The 14,939-nt window shown below is 32.7% G+C and overlaps 2 protein-coding genes across 6 annotated transcripts; one reads left to right on the top strand and one right to left on the bottom strand.

The window, feature by feature from the left end:
- Positions 1 to 4,680: 4,680 nt before the first annotated feature.
- On the top strand, positions 4,681 to 9,447 carry LOC107890584 (probable pectate lyase 1). Its single transcript, XM_016815087.2, has 7 exons — positions 4,681 to 4,998; positions 5,430 to 5,483; positions 6,036 to 6,119; positions 7,417 to 8,059; positions 8,159 to 8,262; positions 8,371 to 8,509; positions 8,603 to 9,447. Exons 1-7 carry the CDS (start codon positions 4,901 to 4,903, stop codon positions 8,822 to 8,824), a joined length of 1,344 nt encoding a protein of 447 aa, XP_016670576.1. The 5' UTR covers positions 4,681 to 4,900; the 3' UTR covers positions 8,825 to 9,447.
- On the bottom strand, positions 9,335 to 14,769 carry LOC121220988 (inosine triphosphate pyrophosphatase). Of its 5 annotated transcripts, none has more exons than XM_041101237.1 (9): positions 14,031 to 14,259; positions 13,887 to 13,951; positions 13,730 to 13,793; positions 13,633 to 13,642; positions 13,074 to 13,105; positions 12,843 to 12,955; positions 11,135 to 11,211; positions 10,948 to 11,065; positions 9,335 to 10,252 (listed from the first exon to the last, which is right to left on the bottom strand). In XM_041101237.1, exons 1-8 carry the CDS (start codon positions 14,164 to 14,166, stop codon positions 10,951 to 10,953), a joined length of 612 nt encoding a protein of 203 aa, XP_040957171.1. In that variant the 5' UTR covers positions 14,167 to 14,259; the 3' UTR covers positions 9,335 to 10,252; positions 10,948 to 10,950. The 5 variants fall into 5 exon arrangements, with proteins under 5 accessions (XP_040957171.1, XP_040957172.1, XP_040957170.1 ...); XM_041101238.1 differs by lacking the exon at positions 9,335 to 10,252 and adding an exon at positions 14,674 to 14,769 and having other exon boundaries at positions 10,662 to 11,065; positions 14,031 to 14,173; XM_041101236.1 differs by lacking the exon at positions 9,335 to 10,252 and adding an exon at positions 10,662 to 10,852.
- Between the last annotated feature and the right edge of the window lie 170 nt (positions 14,770 to 14,939).

The raw sequence follows: 14,939 nt of genomic DNA, 5'->3' as shown, positions 1-14,939 counted from the left end.
ATGCAACCATATACTATACAGTATTTAATATTTAGAATTGTATTATTGTGACAAATTTTTAATATCAAATTAGTTTAAAATTATATAAAATATGAAACAATCTTAGAGTCTATTGTTTAAAAAAATACAATGCTAAAATTCGAATATAAAATTTATTAAATGCGACCTTTAAAAAGTAATTGTAGTAATTGTATGACTTAACTGGATTAAGCCCTAAAGAATTTTGTAATGATTTATTTGGTCCTCGATTTTCATAAAAAATTTATTTTAATTCTTTATTTATTTATTTTAACTCTTTTAGTCCTAAAATTGTATTATTTATGAAATCACCTAAAATAGATAGAAACGTGGCAGTCCACATATATGCCATATTAACAATTAATTAATTTGTAATTCTTTTAATTTTTATACATTTTTAATAATTCTAATAATTTTTTGAATTCTTAAATTTAAGAAAAATAATTGTTGATGCGGCATCCATGTGGCAATCCACATGTATGTCACGTCAGTAAAATGAACAAACACTAACTTTTTTTATCCATTTTGGGATGATTTGAGAAATAGGATAAGTTTAAGGATTAAAAGACACTAAAATTTAAATGAATGACTAAAATAATTTTTTTATAAAATTGGAGGGCTAAATAAATTATTATGCAAATTTTCTTTATTCATTTTCTCAAAATTGAAATGATTCTCACTGATAATTTAATAAATTGATTGTGTTGGATAAGTCCATATAAGTTGCTATTTCTTTATGACTTTTTTTTCCCATTTATTATAAATTTGGTAGCAGAATTATTAATACTATGAATTTTGAAATAAGATTTTGCTACAAATAACACATACCCAGAATTCAATCTTACGAAAATATTTTTTTTCATTTTGACCAGAATGACTAATTTGGCTGGATTTTGGAACATTCACGAGATTGGATTACCTATTTGACTCAAATTTTGGATTGTTGAATGTATTATACGATTATAAATTATAACTTATTTTTTATTGCCAAAGATTTTTTTTTTGATAATAACATGATAATATTATATCAAATTAAAGTGAACAGAAACACCTAAAGCCTCGTCTTACCTAAAAGTGTCAATTAACTCCCTAAGCACATATTCGACCATCTGCATACCCTCTTTCCTAATAAAAGACATTTTGGCTATAACATGCCTCATCACCCAATGATTTCTGATTTGTAGCATCTGCTGGATTCACAGAAGCAAAGTCGAATTTGAGGACACGAAATAACTTTCTTGAATAGCTTTAATCACCTCTAAGCAATCTGTTTGAATCAAAGCCTTATCAGGCACCCTTTTTGTAACAAAAGTAAACCGTTCCATATGCCCCATAACTCAGCCTCAAAAATTGAGCAATCACCTAAATCATGGTTAAATCCAACAATCTACTCTGCGGACTAGTCTCGCACCACACCACCAACAGAGGCCAACCCCGTACTCATCCCATTAGTATGTAGATAAAAAAAAGTTACCTGTCAATGATTGATCTTGAGTATCAATACGACTATCAGATGGTCTATGGAATAATATGCACAATGTTGAAGCTAGAGAGGCTGGCAGGGGCCTTGGGTCCCCCTAAAATTAAAAATTTTCCATTTAGACTCTTTATCGTTTACAAAATTTTAAATTAATAATGGTAAAATTACACTTTAGCCCCCTAAAAATGATAAAAATTAAATTTAATCATTTAAAAATTATAAAAATATAGACTATTAAAATGGTGAAATTGTATTTTACTATCATAAAAATATACAATTTAGTTTCGGTCCCTTCAAAAAAAAAATCTAACTCCGCCACTAAAGTTAAACACTATTAAAAATAAATTAGTTGATTTTTATTAAAATATAGAACTTTATTATTGTTATTTTGGTGGTTATTGTTGTAATTGAAAATATGGCATGATTTTTTTTTATTTAGAAAATATAATAATGTTCACGGAATGTTTGCAAGCTTTGGTTTTCATTTAATTAATTTTGGTTTCGGATCCTTAATATAATGTACTCATTTGCATAACATACATTAAAATTGTTTAATTTAATGAAATTTGTACTTATTAAGTCGTTTTATTTTGATTGTTTATAATTAATTATATTAATCTCTATCCCTAAACACCGATTAAATAACATATAATCAAAATCAGTTGGTCCAATCCACTTGACTATTGTTTAAGTCTGACCAAAACGAAACCTAGATTTGCTACTTGAAAAATAATAATTAATTCGTAATTAATATTTGCGAATTATTGCGCATATACATATATGGTGGAATTTCAGATATTTCAGTTGTAGCAGAAATTCACGTAAAGAAATCACACTCCCATTAGAATATTGCTGAAATAAACTAATTTTCCTCTAATTACCTTCAAAATAAATAGTAAAATAATTAGAAATAAGAAAAATAGTGAAATGCTTTTTTTTTTTCATATACATTATTATGTCAATGAATTTAATAAATAATAAATTATTCAAGTTAAACTTTTTTATTAGCTCTTATATTATTATGCGTAAGTTGTAGATTTAATTCATGCACTTTTCGAATTTTTGAAATTTAAGTTCCAACCGTTAAATTCATCTAGTTCTGTCATTTTCAAGATTTTATGCGGCTAACAGACTATCACACACTACTCCAAAAAAGTTGAATAATGGTTGTAACGGTTGTCATTTGCATCAAGACTGAATTTTTTTTTTAAAAAAAAGAAAGTACTGGGGCTGAGAATGACCAAATTGAAGAATATAGACTAAATCTAAAACTTTACGTATAATACGATATTAATAACAGAATTTAACCAAACAGGTTTAACGACAACCGTGCAAGTCAAGATTGAAATTTTAAATTTTGAAAAAATTCGAAGACTAAAATTCATCCAAATTAAAATATGACTAAACCCACCACTTAAGGGATTAATAGCAAATTTTGACCAATTATTTATATATATAATAAAGTGAAATAATTAGAAATAAGAGAGATATGTAGAAAAAAGAACCCCAAAGATTGAGTTAAAATAGTTTATCAAAAAAGGTTTATTTAAAATCATGTTATTTATTTCATGTTTTGATTTTTATTATTTATTTCGATTCATGGCATCAAATTTAATGTTAATTAAATTTTATGTGTTTTATATAAATAATATTCTTTTAGCAGTTTCGCTGCTGTGAGTAATTTCCTTTCCTGGAATGCAAGTTCTTGGCATCATCGATAAAGCTTTTTATTTCCCCATTTTGCATGGCAACTTAAAATGTAATCACATATTAATATAATTATAGCTAGACATTCCTATTCCGATCCATAATTTGTTTGGCCTCAATTCTATGACTGAAGAAGAATTTAATTACTTTTTTTACCAATAAGGATAAATGGCTGTACAATTAAAATATTAGTACTCACACATACATGCCATGAATGTACCCATGTCCATGAAAACAGAAGGGGTGAGGGCTCGACACGAAATATTTGCAATACCCAACCTCACTCCACTTTTATTGTTATCCCTAAATGTGAATGTTTTTACGAGCAGAATTGTAATTGAAATATAATCATAATACTATATACTCGAATAACTATAATTAGAAACATATTATCAAATTAAGAATCTAAAACCTTTTTTAAGGTGTAAATGACACATTTGTACTCCTAAATTACTCAAGTTCAACTAGAAAAATTTTAACTCAATTCAATAATTAATGAGCTGAATTTGAGCTTAGTACACCCGAGTCAAATGGTTTGAAACCCTTATCAAATTTTCCATTTTAATATATATTTTAATTTTTTTTATATTATTAAATTATATTATTACCCTTAAATATATTATTAAACTTGAGTTTAATTATCAAGCCAAACTTGAGCATGAAAATTGATAAATAAGATTAATCAAGCTTGACCTTAAAAATAAATAGTTGATTGAGCTAGAGTTTATCCATACAAGCTTGGTTCAATTACACTTCTATTGTTACCTCTATGAAAAATTCGCTCATTTTTCCTTTTATTTGGATATATTTAGAATTTTCAATTAATGGCCTCATTAACATTAAACTGATGAATCCAATTTTTTAAATATACTAATTTTCAGTTACATTAATATATTTTTTCTGGGATAATATTTCAACGCTAACCAAACAAGGTCATTAATTTCTGGGATACTATAACAAACCAGGAGCTCATTATTGTATCTAACAACAGCCATGTGAATTTGAGAATCCGAAAAGGAATTAATTTCCTAATTTCGTACCGCGTTTTACTTTCAATCTTGTAATGGACTCCATTTTCCTCTGTTTTCAAAGGCCGTGATTGGCGCAACCCGTAATTCAATTCCACCAATATCCCAATTAAAATTTTTCACTATTAAAAATATAATAAATTTCGTTTTTATTTATTATTTTATGAAAAATAAACTAATATTCAAAACCGGAAAATCAGCAGGAAACCGTGATATTCTGCTCCTTCCTTTCCCTCCGTACGGCCACTGTAATATAATCTGATGTGGCATTTTCACCACGGTTAAATAGTGAAATTGAACTTTTGTTTAACCGCGGTTAAATGGCACGTGACTTAAAGAAAGGGATCTCGGAAGGGAACGAGAGACAGTTAGTGACGGTTAGGTAACTAGGTTCATTGGTTAAAGCAAAACCTAGCCTGAAAAGTGAAAACGCTCTCGTTTTGTAATTACAGGTAAATGACGACGTCGTTTCTTCTTTTTTTCGTTTTGCTCGTGGCTCTATAAAAAACCGTTTCCTTGGAACTTGTACCCAGAGACTCTCCGTGCTTCTTCTTCTACTACTTTTTCTTTTCTCAGCTTTTTCCTGTTTATTTTCTTTTCTTGTTTTGAGTTGCCTGTTTGGGTAGAGAGAAAGTTTTTGAGTACCGAAGAAGCTGAGAAAGTTACAATGGCGGTTTCAAACAACTGGGCTTTCGCTTCTTTAGCTCTTCTGTTTTTGCTTCTTGTTGCCGCAATGGCTACTGTACGGACCGGCAACGTTTCCAGGTTTCTCTCTAAAGACATTCACTCTCTTTTTCTCTTTTCAACTTCAATTCTGAAGCTTCCTTTTTTTTCATTTTGGTAAAAACAGAGTCCCAAAACAAAAATCTTGTTTCCCCCCTTTTTCCCTGTTTTAATGAAATATTAGAGTAATAATTCAAATTAAGTGAAATTTTCCATTGGCTAGATCTTGAAATCTACACTTGGAAAATCAATCTCAATCTCTAAAATGGAACTGGATTTTTGTTTTTAACGTCTCCATTATTCACATTTACACACCTTAACATGTATAAAAATGAGATCTCACTATCCTTTTTTAATGTAAACTGAAAATGTCTCTTCACTGCAGAAAATATATAAAACCTCTTTTTTCTTCATTTGTTATGCATTTTCTCTATTTAACTGTTTTTTTTATTTTTCCTTTGTCACTTTTACAGCAATGTGGAAACAGAGAAGGTGCAGAGCTCAAAGAACTCCACAATGGCAGCTAGGTAAAATGCACTGCAGAGCTCAAAACACTAGCCTTTGCTTTTCTGTTAAAAAAAAACTGATGATCTTAGCCGTTAGTTTTGTCCTTTTAATTTACGTTTCCCGTTTGGACCGTTGGATAATAGGAGCGGTTATTCTTTTATCCATTCTAACAATAAAATTAAGATCCCTGCTGCTTAGATCCAGATCCTTGGATCTTAACCGTTTATTCCACGGTACATTCTTCCTTTCTTTGGTCAGATAACCAGAATTACCCTCCTCTTACAAGGAAAAAAAAAAACGAAATGCCAAAGTGCATTTTGGTCATTTCAATAATCCTCGCCGACGGTTCCCTCGCGGTTTCCTTTCCCACCCATCTTTTAACGGTTTTGGGAGTTTTGGCGGACAGCTCCCTTTGAGCAGTGTGTACTTGCTGTTGTTTTTATATCTACTGTTGTACTCGCATTTAGGAACCGACACGTGTCTTTTCATCAATGGAAACATTAATAACCATTACATTATTTTTATTTATTTACTGGGTTTCCATTAATGAGTTTTATATGGCTGATTTTCAGGTCAGAGGAGGTCGAGCCACTTAACGAGCATGCCGTTCCTGACCCAGAGGCTGTAGCAGCCGAGGTGGAATCCATCATTGACATGTGAGTCTCTCTTTTTTATTCTTTTTTTTTTACATTACTTTTATTTATATAAAATTTGAAGTAAATAAGAAAGTAATATTTCTTTCGATTAAAAGTAAATTTTAGGGAAGGTGATTTGGGTTTTTTATTTTTTTATATTCTTGGTAGGTAGGAGAGTAAATAGTTCACAAGACACAAATTTATTGTGGTAGCAGTTGTAGATTTGTAGCATTTACCCTCGTTTGTTTTCTGTCAAGGGAGCCCATTTTTTAACTTATTAGATATTAAAATAAAAATATAATAAGTATTAGTAATTTTTTATTAGTGAGTGATACGAGGATTTTCATATCATCAATCAAAATCTGTTACATTTTTACTTTGATCATGACATTTTTTTTTCATGCTTTTGTTTTACCCCTTTCATGTTATTACTGTCTTTTTCTCGCTCTCATTCCGTAACCAATCCAATTCTTCAATTTGTTTACACGTACTTTGAGGGTCCAATATTTTCACATGCTTATTCAATTAAATTGTCCAAATTTACAACTTTTATTTTTTGGGTAGTTTTAATCACTTATTTTATTATAGTTAAAGTTGCGTTACATCACTTTAGTGTAGATGCACGTTTGTTTGTCTATTCAAGCAAATTCCATCATTCATACTTCTCCCATAAATCATGATTAACAACCTACTTTTATTTTACCCATTTTCAATTTACTATCTTTTGTTTGTCTTCCTAATTCTTTTTAACCATTATCTTATAAATGTAAAAGTCTAAATGCTTGTAATAATCTTAAGAATGGAAACAGTGGAAGCCATTTTCTTGTTTTCTTTGACTTATGTTATAATTTTGGAGAAAAACAAAATTTGGGTAAAGGATTTTCTTGTGTGTCTAACTTCTTAAATTTATAGATTCTTTGTAGTTTTTTTTTTTTTTTGCCTCTTTTAAGTGCAATTTCTTTTCTTTTGGAAATAACAGCTTTTACCTGTTCGTTGTAAAAGGACAATAGCTAAAACATATCCATACCCGTTAATTTGGAATGACTTTATTGTCCTCGATGAGTGACAAAATTTATATTACACCCTTTGTCTCTTTGTGCACTACCTTTTCTATATTGGGATCTGATTTATGGCCCTCGGGACTGTAGGAGCTGATATGGAAAGTGGGGTTCAATTTATCCCCACCGACAATAATTTTTTACAGCTGCGAATTCCTAGATTATGATAAGTTGTGATTTTATTGCATGTTACCGTTAATAGTAACATTTGATAATAATGCCTAAATGCATGCATGCATGCACATTTGATATGATGGCAGGAACATTCGCAATGTGACTGAAAGAAGAAAGTTGGGGTTCTTCACATGCGGAACAGGTAACCCCATTGATGATTGCTGGCGTTGTGACCCAAACTGGCAGAAGAACCGGAAGAGACTTGCTGATTGTGGCATTGGTTTTGGAAGGAATGCAATTGGTGGGCGTGATGGACGTTTCTATGTTGTCACTGACCCTAATGATGATGACCCTGTTAACCCCAAACCTGGTACCTTGCGTCATGCTGTGATCCAGGACGAGCCTCTTTGGATTGTGTTCAATAGGGACATGGTTATTCGGTTGAAGCAGGAGCTGATTATGAACAGTTTTAAGACCATTGATGGTCGTGGGGTGAATGTCCATATTGCTAATGGGGCATGTATCACCATCCAGTATGTTACCAATGTGATCATTCATGGTCTTCATATTCATGACTGTAAGCCTACTGGCAATGCTATGGTGAGAAGCTCACCGTCTCACTTTGGGTGGAGGACAATGGCTGATGGCGATGCAATCTCCATCTTCGGTTCAAGCCACATTTGGGTTGATCACAATTCTCTCTCTAATTGTGCTGATGGTCTTGTTGATGCTGTCATGGGCTCAACTGCCATTACCATCTCCAACAACCACATGACCCACCACAATGAGGTAAAATTTGCTGCATATTTCTCTTTGTAGCTAGAGTTCTATGCAAAGCATTCTTATTAATGGTAAAGCTAACTGTTCCGGATCTGTGATTAAATGTAGGTGATGTTGCTAGGGCACAGTGACTCCTACACAAGGGACAAGCAAATGCAAGTGACCATTGCCTACAACCATTTCGGAGAGGGACTAATCCAGAGAATGCCAAGGTAGTGCATCAATTAATTAAACCTTTCACAATAAAGGCCTTTTGTTATCAGTGGAAATCAAAAAATGAAATGTAATCTGAGAATTGGATTGGATTATGATTAATGCAGGTGTAGGCATGGATATTTCCATGTGGTGAACAATGACTACACTCACTGGGAAATGTATGCTATTGGTGGAAGTGCAAACCCCACCATCAACAGCCAGGGTAACAGATATGCAGCTCCAACCAACCCATTTGCAAAGGAGGTATGATTTATCTCGGTCTCTCATTCGTTCATTTTCAATTGATTGAGATTCACAATCCTTGATCATTTAATGATATTGATTGAACTTGAACAGGTTACCAAGAGAGTGGATACAGCTGAAGGGCAGTGGAAGAGCTGGAATTGGAGGTCAGAAGGAGACTTGTTACTGAACGGTGCCTACTTCACACCATCTGGAGCTGGAGCCTCAGCCAGCTATGCCAGGGCCTCAAGCTTGGGAGCCAAGTCCTCTTCCATGGTTGGAGCCATGACTTCCAATGCTGGTGCTCTTCCTTGCCGCAGAGGCAAGCAATGCTAGTATTATCCATCTTTCCCCCAATCAATTAAATTGGCTGAAAATCAGCCTTTTTACAATCTGTTTGATTTTCCCCCTTTTTCCATGATTCTTAAAAAAAAAAATTTAAAGCACTACCTACCCCAATCAAATATCCATTTATACTATATATCCCCTGTTTGTTTTCCACCCCATCTACCTCAACCTGCTTCATCACATATTTTGACGAAGTGTACAAATTTACACATTGTCATTATATTTGTCTTGTCCTGCCAACTCACTCATCCTGTTTGTCAATTTGTTTTATTTTCTCAACCTCGGCCTGCTTCAGCTTGAACTCAAGTAACCCAAACCAAAAGGAAGTATATGTGTGCTAGGAGCAGGTGCGGAAGCGTTGTCCCCTTTTTCCCCCCCTTATGAAGTATTTTACTGGGTCATTGTTCAGTTTCCCTCTCTAAAACCATCATTTGGTTTCCACATGCTCTTTGGTCCTTTGGGTCTTTATAGGTTCGAATGATTTTGTGATTTTTTTTCCTTTTAAAAAAATTGTGTCTATATTACAAGCAAAAGTGTCTGAATGTCAAACTTCCAAGTTATTGAAAGACTTTGTTACAGATGATGAAATATGATGATGCATTATAGTCAAATAGCATTGATGTTTCTTTTACATTACCCTTTCACTTTTTCTTTCACTTTTTGGTTCAGTAATTGTCTTGGATATCAACATGCTCTCCCCAAAGCAAATGCATTAGTGATTTTTATTTCATGTGGGCACCGACAGACAAGCATCCCCCACATGACCTAAAAGCCAGTAATTAGTTAATATCATGACTTTAATTCTCTTAACCTTTTTACCAAATGATACAAAGCCATGGTGCAACCGATTGCATTAAACAGGTAATAAATAATTTCAATAAGGCTTCAACCACCCTTCTCGTTAACATCTTGTTCCTGCCTCCCACTAGTTTAGTTTATCCATATTTGTAAAGAAAACAAAAACCATGTGAGTAAAGGTGCATTTAAAGAAATACAAATACAAGGAGGAACATAGAAAAGAAAAAAGAAGACGCATAAAGAACATTGATAGAAACTGAAAAGAAGTGATTGGAAGAGTAGTGGTGGCAAAAAAAAGCCCAAGTCCGACAATTGAGAATGAGATTCAATGTGAATAAGGAGAGTCACGTGGAAGATGAAGGAGACACCAAATGCAGTGGTCTGCTTGAACCATGTGGGATGAGATAAATTGTTTTGCAAATTAAGATGGATGGGACCATACAACACCATTCTCTTTCTATTCCCCCAACTTGCTCATGTTACTTCTGTCACTTCACCAATGCCTTCCACCCTCATTAAGATCATTCTTTATTTTAGAATTTAGGTACCCATCAAAACATCAAATATCTTTGTTTCTAGTTGCAGTCAATCCACCATCACATAGTTACTTTCCGTCAACTGGAAAAACAGGTAATGGAAATTAACTATGCATGCAAAATATGATCTCATTCTCATCCAGAATCCCAACTTTTTCCAAATTCAAAATGAATCTATTCTATAAACACAGTATCTCCACCAGCAATGACAAGTTTTGATTGGCATCAAAAACCAAATCATGATTTCATCTTCAAGCAGACAAAAAAACTAAACATCCTAGGTAAATCTAGACTCATCCCTTTCGGTTTTTTTTTAAATCAAGTTCTAAAATATATTTATGAGCCAAATCATTTAAGGTGAATGCAGACAAATCCAGTAATTGATGTTTAAACCATAAAATATTACAGTTCAAGACAATATAGGAACATCCATTTCAACTTGTAGACAATATAGGACCATCCATTTCAACTTGTAGAGAAGTACTCAATTGTTAAAAAAAAACTGAAACTGGCGTTCAATTATAATTCACGGTGTTAAGATTGCGGTTCTCAATGATTTTTAATACCAGAGAATTTTTTTCCCAAACTAAGCACTAGGAATATAGATTTATATAAAATGTAATCTTCAATGTTTTCCATGCGAGAAACTTGCTTTCACTGTTTCCACTGTTCCTGATATACCCTTTATAGAAATCAGAAGTGAACATGGTGGAGAAGGGTTGTAACAGTCTAAGAATCTACCATACAATGGTAACAACAAAGACAGATATGGCTCACTCTTTAGTTGGAGGTGCTGAAATTGTATCCTGCTTCGGCAAAGTGGGATTTCACCATATCAAGAGCCCTTGACCGGTGAGAAATCTTGTTCTTCTCTTCCTTCGGCATCTCCGCATAACTACAGAAAACAATACATTATTATTAAATCATAATTAATCAACACAGAAAAATTAAACAACAGACTTACGTTTGGTCATAGCCGTCAGGCTGAAAGATAGGATCCCATCCAAAGTCATTGGGTCCCCTGGCCGGAACTATTTTACCCTAATAAATCATCCAAAAAGTAAAACAAAATATCTCAGGAACTTTGCTTTTTCCGGTCATATTATCAATAACTGCAATAATTGGCATAACAATCACAAATGCACTCAACAACTAGATAAAGGAAGTGCAAGCAAAAAGTAAACAAAAAATAAACATCAGTTAAAATCGTCTGTGACCACAAATCTCAGACATAATTTAAATAAACTGCCAAGAACAACTTGATACCCCTAGTGTGACCATCAAGTTTGTTTTGCAAGTCTCCAAGCCCATTTGCTTCTTAATTATTAAGGGCAAATCCGCACAACTACTTCCAGGAAAACTTGGCCGTACTAATAATAGTATTGACCAATATCCTCAATAAAAACAAGACTTTAAGCTTGTGAACAATATACAAAACTTTCTGTCTTGGTCATTGTTAGATCCTTTATATCTCTACTCTTTCTGTTTCTTAAAATACAAATTTCTCAGCTAGGAAATGATCAACTTTGAAAACACAGTACAGTTGACAGCATTATCATCTCAATCTTGGGGGAAACATGGCACATACTAATCAATTAAACAAGTCATTGGCATAAGTGGCTGACCATTATTTAATTCAGGAGCAGCCAAAATAGATGCTCTTGATTCAAGAATTCACTTAATTCAAACTCTGCACAGATTTGAGAGTTATATATTCATATAACCAAATTATCGTTTAAATTTATTTTCTTCTTGGGGTTTCAATGCTCTTTTTGTACACAAGTCATTTGACATTTTCATGTTTGCATAACATCCTGAATTTGTTGCATATGATTAGTCAAGCAGCAAAACCATGCATCATGTAAGAAGCTCAGTATATAAAACTTAGTGGAAAGAGGAGTAACAAACAATTCAATTACTCGAAGCCTATGTTGCTCTTAATATTGATATTTTCTCAAGATACCAAGGTCTGAAACCCATGTCTAAAGCATATCTGGACATAGATATTAGATATAACTCTACACCTGTGTGTCAAGCACATAGTGGTGTTTGACTTTGACACTAACACCCGAGTTTGAATGACTTAGCTTGAAACATCTGATCAACTATCTGGTAAATTCTCTCAGGGGAGGAGGAGATTGTGGTCCAAGTTTAAAATCTATTTTACGGAAACTGTGGATGTCCATTTTATTCTCACTTATATATGAATGAAATAAATTAGTTGATAGTGCAGAATATCCTTTATATATCATTCAGCATTTCATGGACCCTGAAATCATTAACATAAATGCAGCACTATGTCGATCTTCAAGAACAACACATTTCTTATAAATTAGAAATGGAAAAATTCCATGTAACTCTGCCAACCCATACCCTGACTGAAGTACCAGAAATACCACTCTCCCACCACCATTTTCCCTAGTCCATGTTTTTGCTTCCATTCATTGTCCAAAAGATGTTTAAATTACTAAGAAAAAAAATACTATACATGGACCAGCACGTTCTGATCAATTTACCATTTTGGTCTTATTGACCTAACAATGTAAATTAGTACAGTCCAAACCAGTTTCTTTGTGCTTCGTTGCGGTCATATTTAGACATTTCATCATCAAAATGGAACTAGAAAGATAGGAGTTAAGGGAAGAAAGCAGAAAATAATCTTGCATACGTACCGGGGTTTTCCCCAGAAAGGTAACAGGTTCAACATCAGGGCCAAGGGCAAAAGAAAACGCACATAAAGCATAAGCTGACTTATCCTCGTACGCCATCAACAAGTTATTCAAACCTAGAAAAAGTAAGAAAGTGAAGTAAACAGATCAGAGGAGAGTATATGAAGCATCTTAAATTTGTCATTGATATTTCTAAAAAAGAGGAAATGAAAGAGGGTATTGTCAGAAGAGAACCTTCATGGCCAATCTTCTGCAAAAACCACTTGCTGCAGAACACATTAGATAATGACAATTAGAAAACATAAAACAAGAACCTCAATATAACATAGAAAAAGAGAGAATATAATGTAACTATATCATTTTCAAAATCATGTAAAGCAATTTTGGTTGCATCATGACAAAACAAAGGTTAAGCTTAAACCTATAATTTTAAGAAAATGAAGACAAAATAATAAGATTATTACAATTGAGACTAGTAGTCATGCCCTGTATCGATAAGGGATTATATTAATAAGTGATCTTAAGACCCTCAAAAACAATAACTAAATGAAGTCAATTAATGGCTGAATATGCAAAGAATCTATTCAAAATGGATAACCATTTACTTTATCAAGTAAGCCTAACAAGATTTCATACTCACAGAATAATCATAAACTTAATAGGTTCAGTTCTCCAAATACCAAAATACCAGAAACACGTTCAATACCATCCATTTCAATCAATTCTCTCTAGGAAATAAGAAGAAAGCTTATACCTTTTGAATTTTAACTACTAGAATGAAAAGAGAGCTTACATGTATGGCCCTGCAAGTAGTTTAACAAAAATAAAATCATTAAGGAAAACCAAAACAATGAAAAGAAAAGAAAAAAAACATAGAAGATGATGAATACCTGGAAGACCCTTTAGTGCATTGAAACAAAGACATCTATCTTCAACCAAGACTGGTCCATTCACCTTCACATACCCAAAAATAAAAAAGTTCACTTCTTTAACATTAAAAAAGTAGGGCATTTTACAAAATACAAAGATTTATGAGAATATATAAACCTGGACAGCAGCCAAACGAGCCTTTTCTTTGGATATTTCTTCCGGTTCTCCTTGCAGTTCAGGCACTAAACAAGTAAAATGCAAAAAGTTATGAATAAAATCAAAGAAAAGAAATGAAAATGGAGTGGTAGAAGAATAGATTACGGTCAAGCTTGAGGGATTGGAAGGGGATGGATTGACCCAAGATGGATTTCACTTCTTCCAGCTTCTTGGCATTTCCAGTTACGAACGTTACCGGCCGTGAGACCAACACTGCCCTCGACGCCGCCGCCGCCGCCATTTACCCCCTTTTTTTCCACGGCAGTTCAAGTTAGTCTATGTGTAATATATTTCGATTTTGGCTTAACTGAAAAATTAGCCCTCAAATATAACATTTTTTCTACTTTCAAGTTTCAAGTATTTAAAAATTTTAACCATCAAATTCATCTATTTTATGAAAAGAAAATACACAGGTCGTGTGTCACCTTATCATTAATAGTGGTGTATACAATTAAAAATAAAATGCTGTGTATAATTTTTTCCTAATTATTATATTCTTTGGGTTATATTAAATTAAATTAATAAGTTTTTTTCCTAATTATCGTATTCTTTGGATCAATTTAAATTAAATTAATAATTTAGATATCAATTTTGTAAAAAAAAATAAGTGCATAAATGAGAAAAGTAGTATGGTTTACATGCTAATTCTGCACTTAGGCCTTCAATTTTTAAAACTTGTAAAGGTTTCAGCCATAATTGGGTGAATTTGGAAAAAAGTCAAAAGCCCTTCAGAATTTCGAAGACTTACGCTAGAAACTTGGGAAATTTTAGGGTCAGCTTCTTCTTCTTCTTCTTCTTCTTCTTCTTCTTAAAGTGAAGCTTGTTTTTTTAAATTGATTTTTAAAGTCAAAATAGTTATTTTTGTTCTGGGTAAAATTTTCATTAGTCACTCTAAATATAAATCGTTCCTATTTTGGTTACTTAATTTCTTTTTCTTGTTAATTTGGTCCCAAAATAAAAATTGATCAAATTGATCAATTCACCATTAAATGGTAATAAAAGACTAACTATGTA

This window comes from Gossypium hirsutum, chromosome D09, assembly GCF_007990345.1.
Source record: "Gossypium hirsutum isolate 1008001.06 chromosome D09, Gossypium_hirsutum_v2.1, whole genome shotgun sequence".
Taxonomy (NCBI): Eukaryota; Viridiplantae; Streptophyta; class Magnoliopsida; order Malvales; family Malvaceae; genus Gossypium; species Gossypium hirsutum.
The sequence above is the reverse complement of the archived record's forward strand: the minus strand, read 5'-3'. Positions and strand labels throughout refer to the sequence as shown.

Excerpts from the sequence above, each read along its gene's own strand:
- LOC107890584 (XM_016815087.2), top strand. The coding sequence starts at position 4,901 with ATGGCGGTTTCAAACAACTGGGCTTTCGCTTCTTTAGCTCTTCTGTTT. Across the intron at positions 8,263-8,370 it reads CTAATCCAGAGAATGCCAAG|GTGTAGGCATGGATATTTCC; the intron begins GTAGTGCATCAA and ends TGATTAATGCAG. Across the intron at positions 8,510-8,602 it reads CCAACCCATTTGCAAAGGAG|GTTACCAAGAGAGTGGATAC; the intron begins GTATGATTTATC and ends GAACTTGAACAG.
- LOC121220988 (XM_041101238.1), bottom strand. The coding sequence starts at position 14,166 with ATGGCGGCGGCGGCGGCGTCGAGGGCAGTGTTGGTCTCACGGCCGGTA. Across the intron at positions 13,794-13,886 it reads CTCGTTTGGCTGCTGTCCAG|GTGAATGGACCAGTCTTGGT; the intron begins GTTTATATATTC and ends GGGTATGTGAAG. Across the intron at positions 11,212-12,842 it reads CCTTTCTGGGGAAAACCCCG|GGTAAAATAGTTCCGGCCAG; the intron begins GTACGTATGCAA and ends ATGATTTATTAG.